The 21,060-nt window shown below is 37.8% G+C and overlaps 1 protein-coding gene across 2 annotated transcripts in view; it reads left to right on the top strand.

Moving 5' to 3' along the window:
- The window catches only part of LOC149185595 (putative aldo-keto reductase 2), a 125,583-nt gene that overhangs the window by 44,049 nt on the left and 60,474 nt on the right, over positions 1 to 21,060 (top strand). Inside the window, exons 1-2 of one of the 2 annotated variants that reach the window (XM_089410735.1) lie at positions 11,162 to 11,484; positions 11,602 to 11,799. The exons of the other annotated variant lie outside the window; for it this stretch is intronic. Coding sequence (XP_089266861.1) covers positions 11,254 to 11,484; positions 11,602 to 11,799 — 429 coding nt within the window. The 5' untranslated portion in view covers positions 11,162 to 11,253. Of the gene's footprint in view, positions 1 to 11,161; positions 11,485 to 11,601; positions 11,800 to 21,060 lie in introns of those variants that run through there. 2 annotated transcript variants of the gene reach the window in all.

Raw genomic sequence — 21,060 nt, 5'->3', positions numbered from 1 at the left:
TAGTGAAGATTAGTTCAGCGAAACAAAACTTGAAAACAGTTATGACAGGTTATGAAGATGGAAAACTGTTACGGATGAAAGGGACAGTTATTCCAAGGCATTCTGATTTTGCAAGGGCAGTGACTACAGGTATTTCACCTATCAGACTATGGCATGTAAGATATGGACATTTGAATTTTGAGAGTCTTTCACAATTGCAGAAACAAGGAATGGTTAAAGGACTTCCCACATTCAAAAGGGAAAATGCAAAATGTGAAGCTTGCATTTATGGAAAACAAAATCGAGAAAGTTTTCCAACAAGTTCATGGCGAGCAAACAGGCGGCTACAACTAGTTCACAGTGATGTTTGTGGTCCACTACAAACCTCATTTGGTGGTTGCAAGTATTTCTTACTATTCATTGATGATTTCAGCAAAATGACTTGGGTTTACTTCTTGAAGAACAAGTCAGAAGCATTTGATAAGTTTAAAATTTTTCGCCAACTTGTTGAAAATGAAGTCAAAGAAAAGATAGGTACTCTCAGGACGGATAATGGGGGAGAATTCACTTCAAATGAATTCAAAACTTATTGCAGTGAAAATGGCATAAGACGACATCTCACTAATGTTTACACTCCACAGCAAAATGGAGTAGTCGAAAGAATGAATCGCACTTTGTTAGGAATGGCGAGATCCATGTTAACCTTCAAGAGGTTAAGGCCAACATATTGGGCGGAAGCAATTCATACAACTGTCTACTTAAGAAACAGATCTCCAACTGCTTCTTTAGACGGAATCACACCTTATGAAGCTTGGTTTGGTTTCAAACCTCGAGTTAAACATCTTAGAGTTTTTAGGTCAGTATGTTATGCCTTAGTTCCGAAATAAAAACGAACTAAGCTTGACTCAAGAAGTTTAAAATGCACAATGATAGGCTATTCTGATGAGAAGAAAGGGTATCGTCTTTTGACCAATGGAAAATTCATTGTGAGCAGGGATGTCACTTTTGATGAAACAGAGAGTAAGAGTGCTGAAGAAATTGAAAATCTTCTTCACAAATTAGAAACTAAGGGAAGTAAAAGAAATGGACAGATGCAAAGTCAACCAACTTCACCAAATTGGTATGAACTTGATTTTCCTTCCTCTGAAGATGAGTCATCCAGTCCATCTACATCAATAACATCATCTGGGTCTTCTAGCAGTTCATCCGCATCTCCAAGCAGCAGCAGTTCTTCAAACAGTGAGTCTCCACATTCTTCACCTGAACGACGTACATCGGTTTATATTAATCCTCTTTATAATGACGGGGACTTTACAGAAGCACAAACAAGTGAGCACCAACTTCCGAAATTGGTAGTTCAACTTTTGAAATATGTAAAGCCTGATGAACAGAATAAAACTGGCACCAGAAGGGCACATAGAAGTGAAGGCAATTTTGCCTTGATAGCAAATGATTTTACTGAACCTTCCACATACAAAGAGGCAGTAAAACATAAAGAATGGCAACAGGCTATGGTGGAAGAATATAAAGCAGTAATTGATAACAACACTTGGAAACTTGTTGAATGTCCAGCAAATGTTAAACCCATAGGATGCAAATGGGTTTACAGAATTAAGTATAATCAGAAGGGTGAACTTGACAAGTATAAAGCACGACTTGTCGCAAAAGGTTTTGCGCAGCAGGAAGGCATTGATTATGAAGAAACTTTTGCTCCAACAGCTAAATGGAACACCATCCGATTAACACTTGCATTGGCCGCTCAAAAAGGATGGAAAGTTCATCAAATGGATGTGAAAAGTGCTTTTCTCAACGGGGATTTACAGGAGGATGTGTATATGACCCAACCTCCAGGTTTTGAAGTGGAAGGACAAGAACATAAAGTCTGCAAATTGATCAAGGCTTTATATGGGTTGAAACAAGCTCCCCGCGCCTGGTATGCAAAGATGGACGAATACCTTAAGAAAGTCGGTTTTCATCGCAGTGAATCTGATGATACTTTGTATGTGCGACAACAGGGAAAATATTTGGTAATTCTTGTTATGTATGTAGATGATTTGATCATCACTGGCAATCATGATGATCATATTGCGCAGGTAAAAAAGGAGTTACATGCAGGTTTTAAGATGACAGATTTGGGCTTACTTCACTACTATCTTGGAGTTGAAGTCTTCCAACGTCCACATCATATTTTCATTTCTCAGAGTAAGTATGCCGCAGAGATTCTTCAGTGATTTGGCATGCAAGATTGCAAGCCCGTTCTCACCCCCATGGAGCAAAACTTGAAACTTTCAAAATTTGAAGGGGGGGAAAGGTGGACAGTACAACTTACAGACAGTTGATTGGCAGCTTGATTTATTTGACAAATACTCGTCCTGATCTATCTTATGCAGTCAGTATTCTTTCACGTTTTATGCAGGAACCACGAGACAACCACTGGAATGCAGCCAAAAGAGTTCTTTGATATATCCAAGGAACAAAAGATTTTGGTCTTCTTTACACAAAGACTAAAAATTTTGTACTTGGTGGATATTCTGATGCCGACTTTGCTGGGAGTATTGATGATCGAGCATCAACATCAGGTTATTTAATGAATATGGGGTTAGCAGCAGTACCTTGGAGTTGTAAAAAACAAGCTACAGTGGCCACTTCTTTAGCAGAAGCAGAGTACATTTCAGCATGGGAAGCATCATGTGAAATTGTTTGGTTGCGCCGAATTTTGCAGGACTTGGGCATTTCTCAGGGAGAAGCTACATCATTGTTCATTGACAGCCAGTCAACCATCAAACTTGCCAAGAACCCAGTTTTTCATTCAAAGACAAAGCATGTGGACACCAAGTATCATCATATCAGGTCGCTCATTGCCAAAGATGTCCTCAAACCAGTTTATTGTCCTTCCGAAGATCAGATCTCCGACATTTTCACCAAACCGCTTGGCAGAATAAAATTTACTAAGTTCAGGGATGAACTTGGTATCTGTTGTAATGTATCTTTGGATTAGAGGGGGGAATGTTAGATGATCCAAAAATACTTTATTATCATAGGTTATAAAATTGAAATAAAATAATTATTAATTTAAGAAATTAAATTAATAATTATTCTAGAATGATTAATTATTTTAGAGACAATTAGAATTAGTATATTGTTGTAACAAGATATGACTCTCCAAATGAGTCGTATCTTAGGCTCTATTATAGGAGAATAGTTAGCTAGTTGGTTTGAATATCATTTATTGTAAATGGACACTTGTAAGTGATCCATAATTAGAGGTAGTTAGGACATGGAGCTTATAAATAGCTCATTGCAAGAGTGTTTGGTTGTTCGGGTGTAAGCTCTTGCAAATCAATTATGTAATTGTTTTTTCTGATTAATAAAATTACGTGTTAGAGGACACTTCTGCCATTAAAGCTCAACTGGAACCATAGCATTGAGAAAAGGATTAATGGGGGGCGGAAAGCTTATTTTGGTCTTGAAAATAATTGTAAAATAGCAAACCTCGTAATGTGGGATAAAAAGAAGTTCCTCTTTGAAACTTTAGTCACTCCTGTTATCTTATATGGCTGTGAGGTTTGGGGTTGCAGCATCTCCAGAGAATCATGGAGAAAGATTGAACAAATCCAGAAGCGTTTTATAACTTATAACCTGAAAATTAAAAGTAATACACCCTATCCTATTCTCCTTATAGAAGCAGGTCTTTCCCCTATTGAGAGCCTAGCTATGCTTAGGTTTCTGTTGTACAAGCACAAACTCAATAACATAGATGATCATAGACTTCCTAAGCTAGCTTTAAATTCCAGCCAAAACCACCTAAGGCTCAATCGAGGGTGGCATAAAGACACAAGGGCCTGGTTAAACTATTGGGAGATCAACGAAAATGATGCATTGCAAAACATAAATAACATTAAAGATATTGTTACTTCTAAGTTCAAAGAAAAAATGTGGTGTGAGAAAGATTTAGCGGCTAAAAGAAAATTAAGTTATTATAAGAAGGTCATCAACCCCACCCTAGAAAATCAAAATTATCTCTCTATTTTAACTAGCTCAAAGAAGAAAATTAATATAGCAAAGATTAGAACGAATTCTCATGATCTCCATAGTGAAACAGGTCGTTGGGCAGTTCCTAAAACGCCATGGATGGAAAGGATCTGGCATGTATGTGAGAATGGGAACATCGAGGATGAAAACCACTTCCTCTTAGAATGCCCCGCGTACAATCACATTAGATCTCAGTTTCACAATCTTTGTTACAATACTGACCTTCCTAGCCTTTTACAATGTCAAAATTATAGTGAGCTCGGGAGGCTTCTCTCCAAGCTTTTTGAGCATAAGAATAAAATCTTAAATCAAAATAAATAATTTGTTTTCTTTAGGTCCGATAGTCCATTGTTTGGTCTCAGCGGACGTTAAACATCATCATCATCATCATCAAAAACTTATTTTTAATAAAAAACATGGATAACACTTTTATTAAATCAACATTGTTGAATTCATTAAGCGCTGAATATAATTTAGAATAATAATATGGCTCCCACTATCAATATAAAAATAATTGATAATAATAATAATATCTTTTAATATTTTAAAATTAATTATATAATTTAGAATAATAATGTGGCTCTCACTATCAATATAAAAATAATTGATAATAATGATATCTTTTAATATTTTAAAATCGATTTAATATATAAATTCAGAATTTTGTGATTTATATCATTATATGTATTTTAGTAATCATATCTTGGTTTTTGAGTCAACTTTTCGAACTATCTATTGTGATTCATCTTTGTCTTGAGGATGAATCACAATAAATAATTCAAAACATTGACTCAAAAATCAAAATGTAATTATTCCAAAATACATTTTTAATAACAATTTAATCTTTGATAGAAATAAAGATGATCTCTTTTTAAATGAATTAAAAACTAATTTGCTTCCTTTATCTAGTATAGACAAAGTAAAAGACCTCTATCATAATTTTACTACAACCCTATCATATTCTATTAACAAGTTTTCAATTGACGTTTTAAGTAATAAAAGAAATAGCAAAACCAACCCATCGTATGACAAAGATTGTAAAAGTGTGAGGAGAGCAATTAAGGAAGTTGTTGATGAATCTCTTAAAACTGGCTATACAAAGTCTTAACTAAAAGGAAAAAAAGGCAGTATATTCGTAAAAGACAAGAGAATCTCTTACACCTCTCTAAGGTAGCTCCTAAGAAATTCTCGAGGCAGATTCTAACTAGGAAAACTAAAGATAATAATAAATTTGCTTTACACGACTGAAATTCCTATCTTAAAAAGCTTTATGAATCTCCAAATGTTATGTATAACTTTGAAACCCTACTCACAATGAAAGATGTTTTCTCATTAGAAGACACTGATTTTGGGGTGAAACGCCTGGAAAATGGGAAAGCTAAGGACACTGAAGTTTACCACGCGAAAATCTTAAAAATTGGAGGTCCTGTCTTCATCCCCCACATCCACAAGCTTTTTAATCAAGTGGTTAAGCAAGGGTTCCCTAAACAATGGACTCAGAGCCTCATTACCCCTATTTTTAAAAGTGGGGATACAAATAACCCCTCTAATTATCAGACAATTATGATCAACCCTCTCTTAGCCAAGTTATATGGTATTATTTTGGAAAAGAAGTTGAGCATATGGCTTGAAAGTGAACGTAAGCGGGCTAAAGGCCAAGTGGGTTTTAGAAGGCAACACTCAACAACGAACCACCTCGTTATGCTTAGGATCATTGTGGAGGAATGTTGCAATGATAAATCCAATCTCTTTTGTTGCTTTGTGGACTTTAGAAAGGCTTTCGATATGGTTCCTAGAAACAACTTATGTAATAGATTAGAAGAGCTAAAGGTTCCTTTCGAGTTAACAGCTGTCGCTATAAGGTTATACAAGAATGTAATTGCCAAGTTAAAGAGCAATGAGGGGTGGTCGAAAGATATTAAGTGTAATATCGGAGTTAAACAAGGTTGCCCCCTCTCCCCTACCTTATTTGGAATTTACATTGGCAAGCCAGAAGGTTGTTTAGAGGAAGCAGGCTATGTTGGCATGATCTTAGTTTGGATATTCATCATTCTTCTTCTCTATGCTGACGATATTGTTCTTCTCGCAAGGTGCCAATCTGATCTTGATAAACAACTTAGAATTCTTAAGGATTTCTGCTCTACCATGGGTATGACTGTTAACGCTGACAAAACAAAATTTATGATTATCAAATCCAAGAAGGACACTTACGCTAATTTTATGTATGACAATAGTAAGTTGGAGGAAGTGTCTTCTTACAAGTACCTAGAAATTGATATCCATCACAAGCTCAAGTGGAACTATATCATTGAGAAAATGATTAATTGGGGGTGGAAAGCTTATTTTGGTCTTGAAAATAATTGTAGAACGACAAACCTCGTAATGTGGGATAGAAAGAAGTTCCTATTTGAAACTTTAGTCGCTCTTGTTATCTTATATGGATGTGAGGTTTGAGGTTGCAACATCTCTAGAGAATCTTGGAGAAAGATTGAGCAAATCCAGAAGCGTTTTATAATGTATAACCTCAAAATTGAAAGTAATACACCTTATCATATTCTGCTTATAGAAGTGGGCCTTTCCCTTATCGAGAGCCTAGCTATGACTAGGCTTCTGTTGTACAAGCACAAACTCAATAACATAGGAAACCATAGACTTCGTAAGCTAGCTTTAAATTCCAGCCAAAACCACCGAAGGCCCAAACAAGGTTGGTATAAAGACACCAGGGCTTGGTTAAACCATTGGGAGATCGACGAGAATGTTGCATTGCAAAAAATTAATAACATTAAAAATATTGTTACTTCTAAGTTCAGAGAAAAAATGTGGTGTGAGAAATATTTAGCAGCTAAAAGAAAATTAAGTTATTATAAGGAGGTCATCAACCCCACCCTAGAAGATCAAAAGTATCTCTCTATTTTAACTAGCTCAAAGAAGAAAATTAATATAGCCAAGATTAGAACGAACTCTCATGAGCTCCATAGTGAAACAGGGCATTGGGCAGCGCCTAAAACACCATGGATGGAAAGGATTTGCTATCTCTGTGAGAATATGAACATTGAGGAAGAAAATCACTTCCTCTTAGAGTATCCCACGTACAACCACATTAGATCTCACTTTCATAATATTTGTTGCAATACTAACCTTCTTAGCCTTTTACGATGTCAAAATTATAGTGAGCTCAGGAGTTTTTTCTCCAAGCTTTTTGAGCATAGGAATAAAATCTTAAATCAAAATAAATAATTCGTTCTTTAGATTTGATAGACCAAAGTTTGGTCTTAATGAACGTTAATCATCATCATTATCAATATATTTAAAATAAAATTATTTTAATATAAATATAAATTTATAATAAAACAAAAAATTTTAGTTCAATTATTTTAATAAATTAAATATTTATTAAAATCATTATATAAATTTTTTAAAATAAAAAATTTATTTAAATAATAAAATCATATTTTAAATAATTAAAAATTACAATCTCATTTAAAATTATACACTAAAATTACAAAATAAAAATAAATAAATAAATTCAATTATCTTAATAAAATAAATATTTATTAAAACCATTATATATATTTTTTAAAATTAAAAATTTATTTAAATAATAAAATCATATTTTAAATAATTAAAAATTACAATCTTATTTAAAATTATCCAGTAAAATTACAATCTCATTTAAAATTTATCTCACTCAATATTAATAATATAATAAACACCTGAAAAAGAAAAATTTAGATTTAAAATTAGGAGTTGTCTATAATGCGACTTTTTGGAGATTCCGGTGACGGAATCCGGTGGAAGAAATTGAGGTTAAATCTTGATTTGTTGTAGTTAAAATGGTTTTTTAACTGCATATTTGGATTCAGCACCCTGAAAAACCCTTGGGATGCCTTGATTGTGCAGAAACTAGCTATTGAATTTGCGATTCCAATAAATTGCTACCGGATTTTGACCAGAAAAACCCACCGGAAAAGCTTCCAAAAAGTCTCATTATAGACAACTACTTAAAATTATTCCTAAAAAATGGAGTTGTCTATAATGCGACTTTTTGGAGATTCCGGTGACGGAATCCGGTGGAAGAAATTGAGGTTAAATCTTGATTTGTTGCAGTTAAAACAATTTTTTAACTCTATATTTGGATTCAGCACCCTGGAAAACCCCTGGAACGCTTTCATTGTGCAGAAACTAGCTATCAAACTTGCGATTCCAATAAATTCCTGACGGATTTCGACCGGAAAAATCCGCCAGAAAAACTTTCAAAAAGTCGCGTTATAGACAACTGCCTAAAAAATTGTTCACACCTGACTAATTAATTTAATATTAATATGCACAAAAAAGGGCAACAATCTTGTTCATATTATATTTTAAAGCTTCTCTGACAACAGAATAAATATTATATTGACATGTGACGTTTGCAATAATGTCAGCGTTGTTTATGACGTTTTCACTGATGCAACCTTTGTTTATGACGTGTTCAGTGATGCGTGCTTGGTTGAAACGACCATTTTCTTTTAGCGGATAAATTGGCTTTGAAAATAATTGATTTTCAAGTGAGATTTGGTAAAATTTAGTAATTATTTTTGGAAATCTGTGAAGTTTCAAGATTTTGATTTTTTTGGGATTTTCAATGGTGATGAATTTTTTTTTACAATAAAAAACATCATAAAAATAAGAAAGCATTCTTATTGCGAAAAAAATTGCTTGACTTTAGTCTCGAGGTTAATGTACTTTGTTGGTAGACAACTTCTTTTCTTTGCATGGGTGAGCCAATGAAAAAAACATGGGAAGGATAGGCTCCTTTTGTTGGGGTCGAGATTCAAATTCTAGTTTCTAGTGATTTTTTGGTTTTAGGTTAAATTATGAATTTTCGATATATATGCTTTATCAGCGATTGCATATATGGAGAAATTGATAATTTCCAATTAACCATTGAATATATATCAATCATTGGTTTGCAAGAGCATTTTCTATTTCTTGAGCATTTTTGTAGAAGTGTGGGGATGCAAGTCAATATCAACAAAACAAAAGTAGTGGTTTTCTTTAAGGAAAGAAAACATAACCAACATAAGTTCTACTCTGAAGGCAACATTTTGGAAGAAGTTGCGGATTGCAAATATCTCGGAATTGACTTCAACAAAAATCTAAGCTGGAATGGTTGTAGAAAGAAAAGAACTTTTGGGGGTTGGAAAGCATTTTATGCTTTTCAAAATAGGTGTAGGGAGGCAGAATTATGGGACTAGAAACCCACTCAAACTCTTTTTGGGCTTCTAGTGATTCTGATGATCTGTATGGTTGTGAACTATGCGCCAGCGGTACATTCGACATGCAGTGGAGACAAATTGAGAAAATTTAGAAGTGTTTGATTACAAACAAATTCAAGATTAAAAGTGCAGTTCCTTATGCTATATTGTTAAGTGAAACAAGGATTGCTCCTATTGAAGCGATTGCTATGGTGCGAGTCATAAGGTATTTAAAAAGATTGAGCAAATGGAAGAGGGTAGATGGCCTAAGGTTGTCTTAATGACAGATTGTGCAAGAGAAAAAAGACTTGGATGCAACAAAATAACAAATGGTTTAGTAATTGAGGTATTTGCTTGAACGTGTGTCCCATGAACGACAAAGAGATGAAAGCTTTTGTTATGGAAAAGTTCCACAAGCGTACTTGGGATAAGGAGCTAGGAAGAAAGAAAAAATATTATATTGAAGTGTTTAATCCCACTCATAGTCATCAACCAAAAGCATACATAGAGACCAATATCTCTTGGAGAGCCAAAATTCTTATTGCTCAGTTAAGTACTAATTCTCATAAACTCCATTATGAAACAAGACGCTGGAAAATGCCAAAAGAAGTGTGGGAGGAAAGAGTATGTATTTTTTGTTCTTCTGGAAAAGTGGAAACAGAAAAACATTTCATTTTAGAATGTGAGGCCTTCAAAGACAACAAGGAAAATTATGCAAATATGCTGGTAGCTAGCTCTTGGGATAATCTATTTAGCGAGGGTCTTGTCGAGAAGCTGAGAGCATTTATTTCAAAGCTTCATAGAAAAAGGGTTGAATACTTGTCCTATAAGTTATCTTTAGCCTCGTGGACGTTAAAATAATTTATTTCTTTCTTTCTTTTATATATATATATAATTGTTAATTTCCATTCAACCATTGAATATATATATATAGAAAAAATATTAGCATGGCCAAATGAGCATTGTTAGGATCAACGATTTATGGGGAATTCTACAATTTTTTTTCAAAAAATTTCATTGTGAGAGTGTTTAAATAATTTTTAAGGCGATAATGGATCAAGTATCCATTTAGAATCCTTGGGGCATCCAAAATCCTAAAGCTCCATAGAAATAACCTAGATTCGCTGTCAACTTAGATTTTCAAAAGCTCTAATTCTTGGAGCATCCAAAATCCTAAAGCTCGATAGAAGTAACCTAGATTCGCTGTCAACTTAGATTTTCAAAAGCTCTAAATTTTCTGAAAATCATAACCAAATTCTATAGTTTTCACTATCAACTTAGATTTTCAAAAACTCCCAATTTTAGAAATCATACCCAATTATTTTAAAGAGAAATTGTGACTTTTTAGACTTAGGCCTAGTCAAATGTATATAGTTTGGGATTTTCAGAATTATTTTCTGATGTAAATTGATCAAAATGGTTGCCAATTGCTTATCGCTCAAAGTTGGCGACTCTTCAATCTTTTTTAAAGAAATGTTCATGTGCTTGTGATTGACCATAATTATAATTTATTTCATTTTTTATAAAAAAGTGATGAGTTTTTTTTCAAGTTTAAAAGTTTTTTGGTTTTATTTTTCTAAAATCTAATTATAATTAATGAGTTTTTTTTCAAGTTTTAAAAGTTTTTTGGTTTTATTTTTCTAAAATCTAATTAGAAAATAAAAATTTAAAAATTTACTAAATCCATATATACTATACAATAAATACACAAAAAAAACAAATATACAATAAATTCAAAGTAACTAAAATCAATATTTCACCTACAAAAAAATCACAGTAAAAGACAACTCCAAAATTGGATCGCCTTCATTGACCAGTCCGTGGAAAGGGAATCACAATGATCGTGGTGTACATGAATCTGGTCAGCATCGGTGAGTTAGGTGAATCGTCCTCTATGGTTAACTATTCATTGCGTTCAATCTATAAATAGACCCACTCCACAGTCAAAGGATCAACATTTGCTGTGATTTGGAAAAGGGGATAGAGTGACTGCAGAACAACAGCAATGGCACAATTAGCAGCAGCATCAACAGTTCGTAGATTGCGTTTGGGGTCGCAAGGATTAGAAGTATCAGCGCAGGGGTTGGGTTGCATGGGCATGTCTGCCTTCTATGGCCCTCCAAAGCCCGACGAAGAAATGATATCTCTCATCCGCCATGCCGTCTCCAGAGGCATTACTTTTCTCGATACTTCGGACATTTATGGTCCCTTTACCAACGAAGTCCTCGTTGGAAAGGTGGGACAGCATGCCTCCTCATGGGTTTTCTATTTTCCTTAGAATTAACAATGAGTGCTATATGGCTTGGCCAAGTGATAGAATTTCTATGGATCTTAACTTATTTTGCAATTGCAGGCCATTAAAGGGATAAGAGACAAAGTCCAATTAGCCACAAAGTATGGAATCAAATATGCAGATGGAAAACGGGAGATTCGAGGAGATCCTGCATATGTTCGCGGCGCCTGCGAGGCAAGCTTGAAGAGACTTGATATCGACTGCATTGATCTTTATTACCAACATAGGATAGACATTACAGTCCCCATTGAAGTCACGGTATGTATGCATATCATCTATTGACGCTTCTAAAAATTTATGTGTCCTTTTTTTTCGTTACCTGGGTCGATGTGAAAACATCCTCTCCGTTGCTTTGGTGTCATGTTTTGTGGGTTTTTTTGGTTCTAATCTTGAACTTGCTGTCATCTTGAACGGTAGGAATCGTTGATGCTCTTTACCAATATGACAAGTATTGGGTGAGCAATAGCATTTGCAGTGATGTACACTGCACTATATCTATTTGTCCCTATGGTGTCAAATGGCATACCTACTGATGTGCATACCACACCACATTACATTGTACCTCACTAGAGGGTGTCTAATGCTTACCCAAAGTTTATGTCTTGGGTGCCGTCTGGGTCTATTTTATCATTTATGGGGATGGCGACTTTTTAGCCATGCAAAACCTTGGGATTGCAATGCTGCAATATCCCTAGAAATTATAATGATCATGCCATTTTCTTGCCTTATCATCTGCTGAATGTTCAAGCCGGAAGGAAATCCCCTTAAAGACTCTCTTACCGCAGGGAAAGAAAACGACCGGATAATACCAAGCACTTTAACCATAAAAACAATGCCCCATAATCTTCTTTTCTTTTTAAACATAATGCGTAGGTGTGTTGTTATTGATTCAATATAGTTCTAGATCTTCATCATCCAAGTTCAAAAATGTCCAAAAAAGACCTTAAGTATTAATTCTCTGACTACATTCTTTTCTTCTAATTCTCTGACTACATTCTTTTATTCTAAGCTGACACTTTTTATGTGAAAATTTCACTATTGAAATCCTATTGCAACAATTGGAATTATTTCTTCTAACTGTTAATTAAATTAGCAGTTTATTGCTACGACAACAACGAAATAAACACATTGCAATCTTCAGAAAAATATTGTGGAAAATAATATCATTGGAAATTGAGAAATACGCTAGGACACACATAAAAATTGACACTATTATTTTCGGACAAATGTATCCGAAAAACCAAACTTGGGAAACCGATGTAACCACTGAGGGTTTTATATTATTAAGCAACAGTGAAATAGTCTGAGTACAATGTGGATTTCAAAAGATGGCAATCCTGCAGAGGAAGTACTAGCAAAAAATTATTTGAGAGAAATTACTCTCTCTCCAAGCAATCTTGACACTTGATTGCCCTTGAAAAAGCTAATCATCCAACTGGCCCTGTGCAGGATTTGCGTCACTCTAGAGCTGCCTGCGACACGGGTTGCCTGAATCCACTGCCAATCTAGTCGTCTTGCCTGCTGCTGATTGGGAAAACGCTTTTTCGGCCCTTCGGAAACACTTTCCGGCCTCTAGAACTGAAAATGTCTCCTTCCAACAAAATTGAACTGCCCTTTTGAAGCTTCTGTGCTGCCTTTGTGCATCTTCTTGGAGAAAAACTCGGCCTCTCTAGAAAGTACTCACTGGATCTAGAAAATCTTCCTCCGGCGTCATTGTCCTTGCCCCTCTCTGTCTCTGCTTCCCTTTTGAAACTCAAATTCTTCCCGCAACCGCTGTTGCTCTCTGGAAAATCAAACTCTCCAAGGAAATCGATCTCAAGTGTGTGTGTTCTCCATCTACCCATCGACTTCTTCTTATAATCTTCTGTTGGACTTTCAATGACCAATATCCACACATCAAAGCTCATCCATAAAGCTCCAATTCACCCTCTAGAAAAAGTGCAAAAATCTCAAGAGAGATAAGAGATCCCAACCAAAGTGATGACGAACAAATGAGCTCATCTCACTTGTATTTATACACAACTTAGGAGTTCAAATTAGCCTTCTTGGCCTACATGAGCCCCAAAAATAAAATAATGTTCTAATAATACAAGTTTTGGTGACAAGTTGTTAAGTTTAGGTATGTTCTATGCTTAGAGCAATTTAATTCAATTTTCACAGTTAGCTCAATACCTTTTCCAGATTAGCAATCACATCAGCATTAAAGTAAACTGCAAATAGAACATAAACATAAATCGTAGAAGACAAGCCAAGACAAAAGGACACAAGATGTGGTGCTAGCCAGGGACAAACCCCAATGTGGGGAACCCTTGATCAATTCTTCTTTTATATTCTTCAATAGTTCAACAGAGAGATAGAGAGGGAGATGGTACATTTACAACAAAAGTCAACACTTTGACTTATCTAAATAAGAGCATAGACAATTTCTAAGTAGATGATACATGAGGCAGCTGAACTCAGTTGAAAACATGTTGCTTCAATTGATTCTCCTAGGTGACTCCATCACCATTCTGCACCTATCATTGTGTTGCTGCTCATTATCATGCTGCACCATGTGGCATCTCATCATGCTTCACCAATCATCACTGTACCCATCATTGTACTGCATCATGTGCCATCGCTGCACCATGTTGCCACACTGCTGTCCCATGTGGCATGCTGCACCATGTTGCCATAATGTCCCATGTGCTTGCTACACCATGCTTGTCACCATGTGCTTGCTGCACCTTGCTTACCATACTGCTGTCCTAATGTGCTTGCAGCGCCATGCTTGCCACCATGTGCTTGCTGCACCTTGCTATTGTTGCTATCCCATTGTGCCATTGTTGCACATGTCATTGCTGTTGGCCCATTGTGCCATTGCTGCCACATGTCATTGTTGCTGTCTCATTGTATCTCGTTGCACTCTGAAACCTTGTTGTCCCATGTATCTTGTTGCATTATGAAACCTAGCTGTCCCATGTATCTTGCTGCACTATGAACCGTACTTTTGCACGTAAGTTTATAGGCAGTGTTTTGGTCACTGGTTAGGCATCCCACTGTAACCTACAACAACCCAACAATCATGCCCAAAGCACACCTTAAATTATGTGGCCTCCTTTCCTCTTCAAGTTATGTGACCTAACTGCTTGAGGAGGCACCTACAGCGATATGTTTGACCCTCAAAACAAAACGTATAGGCCTGTGTTCTAATGATAACAGAATAATCCCTTACACAGCCTGTTTCAGGAGGAATCCCTGTGTCTACTAACCCAGATTAGTCCCTTACTATTTCGGCCCTCCAGCATGGTACTTTGGCCCTCCTTCCAGCACTCAGTTACTTGAAAATGTCCCTTCAAACTCGCTGGCTTGTCTTCCTAACTGCGGTTAGGGCACCTGCATATTTGGGCAACACGAATAGGTTTGCTATATCTCTTCTTTAGGCAGTGTAGAGGGTAGGTTGGGCAACGTATAGAAGTAGGGGTCTCCTCCCTTGAATTGCAGCTAGGGCATCCTCCTAAGGACTGGCGCTAAGGCATCCTCCTTAGGACTGCGGCTAGTGCTTCCTCCTCTTAGACTTCTCTTGCCACTAAAACCCAAAACAAGTGGAGAGAAATCAAGAGTGAAGTGTGTGTGGAAATGACTATCAAGTCACGTCCTTTTATACTAAAATGTTGAGCACATGAGGGGGTTATTTGGTTGCTAGCTGACCTTGATGAATTGTCCCATAACACAAATAAATTCATATCTCCATGAATACTTATCGGAATCATATGATCTTTAGATCAATCCTGCACCTCTTGATGAGAGGAGTCTAAGAAAAATATCAGTTGCCATAAATAAGATGACCCACATGGATTTTGGCCCTAGTTTCCAATTTTAACACTCCCTCTTAACTAGGGAGAACTTCATCCCCTGATCCATCTGCTAGACTGTACTATCTCTGCGATCAGTGCCCTGCACTGCTCTGCTGAACCATGAAGAAGAAGAATTGATCGAGAATGTCTCATACCGTTCTCTACTAACCTGAAGTCAGTTCCATATGAAGAGAGTGTGTCATACCACTCTTACTGATCCCATATCAATTCCAAAAGAGAGTGAGTTATGTCACTCTTACTGACCCGAAGTCAGTTACATTGATCCCAGATCACTATCAAGAGAGAGTGTCTCAAACCACTCATATTGATCCCAGATTAGTTTCATTGATCCTAGATCAATATCAAAAGTGAGTCTCTCAAACCACTCATACTGATCCTAGATCAATTTCATTGATCCCAGATCAATGGAGGTCATCCTAGCATAGGGAGTACGGTAGATAAAACGATGTGTCCATCGATAGTACTACTATGGTCCCTAACCCCATTTCCCTGCGCATTGATAAGATGAGAGGTACTTCACATGAGTCCTAGACTACATGGTTAGGATGCCTCGATAGGAGAACTAATCATCCTGTCCCAAAGTTGCCTCGGGGTATCACAGGGGAAGGCTGAGCCATTCACCCTGTACACAAAGCACCATTAGGGGAGGGTGAGTCGCCCTATGGTCGTGTGTTGCTCCAGTAAGTACCCCAAGCCCCTCAGAGCTCCTAGATCTCAATGCATGAAACATGTAGGACCCTTATAAGAAGGTCTCTCAATGACTCCAAGTCGTTTTGGAAAGTCACAAATTTGACCTTTCCTTGGGGCTTCGACGGAATGTTTGCGACTTGCACATCAGTCCCAATGCGATGGAGCTTTATTGCTCATCGATGTACCATATCCCAGATAAGGTAGTATCTGATGTCTATAAGCTGGAGCAATCAAAGAATACGAGATTCCTCAACAATCGCATCCCTCTTTTTTGACATAGTAGATCATGGTGGTATCCTTCATGTGTACAAACAACTCACTGAAGAGCTTCCACAACCAGGCAGCTTCACACGAGGTCATACTCGTAGCTATGTGGTCGGTCTCAACAATGCCTATAGCAACCGACCTCTGCTTCCTGCTCATCCATGATATCGAAGTAGAACCCAAAGAGAACCAGCACGGAGAAGTGCTCTAGTGATCCTCCACACTGCCTGCCCAGTCAACATTCGGATAATCATGCAGCTTCATAATTCTGGCAGTGTATTTCAATCCATGAGAGATTATGCCCCGAAGATATCTCAGAAGATTCTTGGCACTAATCCAATGAGGCTCAACCATATATGAGCTCATCATGCTAACTGCAAAACATATGTCCGGATGGAAGTTCACCAAGAACATCAATGCGAATGAGTTTATGAAACTCAGAGGCATTTCCCAAATCAGGTCCAACATCATTACCATATAACTTTTGAAAGTTAAGATCCTTGAGGTAGTCACAGGCTTGCAGTTTATCATTTCACATTTGGAATCCAACTCTCTTTTACTTCTGTAAATGAGAGGGTCTGCACCTTTTAGAAATAGGTTGTCCTCAGAAGTTGTCGGTATGAGAGGTCTATCGTTCATAACCTTCAAACAAAGGTTTGGATTGGATTCAGTCTTAGTGAATCTTATCTTCATCTAACCGTGATCCTCTCATATCAAACCCGGGGTGTTTTGTTTCAAGCCATAGAGGGCTTTCTTCCACCTGCACACATGAGATTCCTGATCATGAATCTCGAACCCCTCGGGTTGTTCCAAACCCGTGGACCTGCTACATGAGGGGAATGGTCCCCTTGTAATATTTTTCTTTGGTACATATTAGACATGTGCCTTCATACTTTTCTTGAATTCAGGCATCCGAGTCACCATCTGACTCACATTGGGTAGAGCCCCATAAGTAGACCTCCAGTGCTATAGATGAGATCTGTCAACTGACATGGTCCCCAATGGACCATCCTACAACTTGATACAAATTGCCAACCTTGAACTCAAAGATAAAAGCATCTTTGAAAATTCTATTTTCAAACACGTACCTTTCCATCAATGAATGCCACTTTGAAACCTTTGACTTCCATTGCTAAAATGGACACCAGGTTCTTCTTGCGATCAGGTACATAAAGAGATTATCGTAAATGAATCAAGTTACCCTCATTCAATTGAGGGGTAACATTTCCTACACCCTTTCTGGGATAGGTGGCATTGACTCCAAGTATAGTCCCATGATTGTTTCCACCTCTACCAAATTAGAGAGTGTACCCTTCTATCCGATAAAGTGCCTTGAAGCACTACAATCAATAAGCCAAATTCCCAGAGGCTAGGGTTCCTAGCTTTCTTTGAAGAGTCAGCTATTTCCTTGAGGACCTGCATTACCTGTCATTCCTCTGATCATTGAAGATGTCCTCGGAATGATTGTTATCATCATCAAGTGATGTGTCCCTGCCAATTAGACACTCCTCAACATAATGGCTGAACTTATTACAAACAAGGCATCTGCCTTTCCTTCCACCCTTAGATCCAGACTTCCCATTGAAGTGATCTTCCGCTGCACCATTATGATAATATTCTCTGCTTTGACTTAACCCTTGGTGAATTTGAAGAGGGATGAGGAACCCAGTGAGTCTTTTTTCCTTTCCAACTGTCTTCGGTGATTGCTCTTTCACTCTTGCTTGGGATTTGTCTTCACCTTAGCTCTGATACCATGTTAATTTTAGGTATGTTCTATGCGTAGAGCAATTTAATTCAATTTTCACAGTTAGCTCAATATCTTTTCCAGATTAGCAATCACATCAATATTAAAGTAAACTGTAGATACAACATAAGCATAAATCACAGAAGACAAACCAAGACAAGAGGACACAAGATGTGGCGCTAGCCAGGGACAAACCCCAATGTGGGGAAATCCTTGATCAATTCTTCTTATATGTTCTTCAATATTTCAGTAGAGAGATAGAGAAATAGATAGTACATTTACAACAGAAGTCAACACTTTGACTTATCTAAATAAGAGCATAGATCATCTCTAAGTAGATGATACATGAGGCAGCTGAACTCAGTTGAAAACATGCTGCTTCAACTGATTCTCTCAGGTGACTCCATCACCATGTTGCACCTATCATTGTGCTGCTGCTCATCATCATGCTGCACTTCATTGTGCTGCACCATGCCTCATCTCATCATGCTTCACCAATCATGACTATACCCATCACTATACTGCATCATGTGCCATTGCTGCACCATTTTGCCACGCTACTATCCCATGCGGCATGCTGCACCATGTTGCCATATTGTCCCATGTGCTTGCTGCACCTTGTTGTTGTTGCTGTCCCATTGTGCCATTGTTGCACATGTCATTGCTGTTGTCCCATTGTGCCATTGCTTTTGTCCCATTGTATCTTGCTGCACTTTGAAACTTTGTTGTCCCATGTATCTTGTTGCACTATGAAACCTTGCTGTCCCATGTATCTTGCTGCACTATGAACCATACTTTTGCACATAAGTTTATAGGCAGTGTTTTGGTCACTGGTTAGGGCTCCCACTGTAACCTACAACAACCCAACAATCATGCCCAAAGCACACCTTAAATTATGCGGCCTCCTTTCCTCTTCAAGTTATGTGACCTTACTGCTTGAGGAGGCACCTATAGCTCTATGTTTGACCCTCAAAACAACACCTACATGCCTGTGTCCTAATCACAACGAAACAATCCCTTACTTGGCCTGTTTCAGGAGGAATCCCTGTGTCTACTAGCCCATATCAGTCCCTTATTATTTCGGCCCTCCAGCATGGTACTTCGGCCCTCCTTTCAGCGATCGGTTACCTGAAAATGTCCCTTCAAACTCGCTAGCCTGTCTTCCTAATTGTGGCTAGGGCACCTGCGTATTTGGGCAGCATGAATAGGCCTGCTATATCTCTCCTTTAGGCAGTGTAGAGGGCAGGTTGGGCAGCGTATAGAAGTAGGGGTTTCCTCCCTTGAATTGCGACTAGGGCATCCTCCTTAGGACTGCGGCTAGGGCATCCTCCTTAGGATTACGGTTAGGGCATCATGACTACTGCTAGGGATTCCTGCTCTTATATTTCTTTTGCTGCTAAAACCCAAAACAAGTGGAGAGAAATCAAGAGTGAAGTGTGTGTAGAAATGACTGTCAAGTCACCTCCTTTTATACTAAAACGTTGAGCACATGAGGGGGTTATTTGGTTGCTGGGCGACCTTGATGAATTGTCCCATAACACAAATAAATTCATATCTCCATGAACACTTATCGGAATCGGATGATCTTTAGATCAATTATACACCTCTCGATGAGAGGAGTCCAAGAAAAATATCAGTTGCCATAAATAAGATGACCCACATGGAGTTTGGCCCTAGTTGCTAATTTTAACACAAGCCCAACAAACTAGCTCATAAATGAAAAAGCAAGCCTCTAAAGAAGTCAAATAATAATCTATGGATGTCGTAGGGCCCTCTAAGAGGCCTAATGAGGTCCATGGGTGTCGCAATGAAGAATATGACCCTCAAAAGCAGTGGACAAGGGGTTGACCCCTTGTAATAATTTGTGGTGCTCTAAATGACATGTGGGGGCACACAAGTGTCCTCATGGGTCTCCAAACAAATCGAAGATGCTTGTAGATCGCTTGCAAGGGCTAGGATGATGGTGTAGGTGATGCTACATCATCGTGCAAGTCTTGGATTATCTGCCAAGTGTATGGTGTAGATCTGGGGTTGGCTGGGCATGATAGATCAGGTGCATCCTCCTCGTTTAATAAGTGAACCATGAGCAACCTTTGAATGGCTGTGGGGAACCATGGAATGCAATCTGCTGCTGTGGAGGCCCATGGGTCTCAACGCTCACCCTACATGTGCCAATGTAACCCTCTGGAGGATTATGACCCCATATTGGGAGACCAAACTACCTGCAATTCTGCATAAGATCCAATGCATCTCCTAGCCTTCCAGTACAACAAGTCATTAGAAAAATCGAGTAAATGAGCTTACCTAATCATGGACTATAGGTGGGGACTTCATAATGGCTTGCCCTTCCATAATGTGCTTCGAGATGTGCCAGTGTTTCCTAAACTCTGAATGGGGTTAACCAAGTACCTTATTAGGTGATTTCTACTTATAAAGGGGATAATATTCAAGGTACACCCTTCAAAAGGTGGTGGCATGTGATAGATATGGTGAATGAAGTAGGGGATGAGAAGGGGAAGACCTGGGTCACATGTTGGAGTACAAGGGTAGCTAATAAGAGGGAAGTCCACACTTGGGTTTATAATGTATAGGATGGAGCAATTGTGGTATATGAGGTGTCCCGACTTTGATTTTTCCACCCTTCTTTTATGCTTTTTGCCTTTTTTTATGATTTTCTTTGACTGATTGCTTGGGGCTCAAGGGGTTAGAGCATGATGTATAAGATATAGTAGTGAAATCCCCCTTTTAAGGTGGGGTGATTCATCGCCCACCAGGGTTGGGACAATCACAGGTATGATGAAGAAGGCTCATAGAACCTATAGGAACTAGGGTGATGGCCATGATGATGGGGTAGAGCTTATGTATTGGCTTTTTCCCACATACTAAATGTTTTTGTCCCAACCATCTTTTGCATTTTGTGGTACATTACCTTGTTGAATGTGGCCATATATGCTTTTAACTCTC

This window comes from Pinus tabuliformis, chromosome 3_1 (assembly GCF_031772625.1).
Source record: "Pinus tabuliformis cultivar Carrire ecotype Pingquan chromosome 3_1, CPIR1, whole genome shotgun sequence".
Taxonomy (NCBI): domain Eukaryota; kingdom Viridiplantae; phylum Streptophyta; class Pinopsida; order Pinales; family Pinaceae; genus Pinus; species Pinus tabuliformis.
The sequence above is the reverse complement of the archived record's forward strand: the minus strand, read 5'-3'. Positions and strand labels throughout refer to the sequence as shown.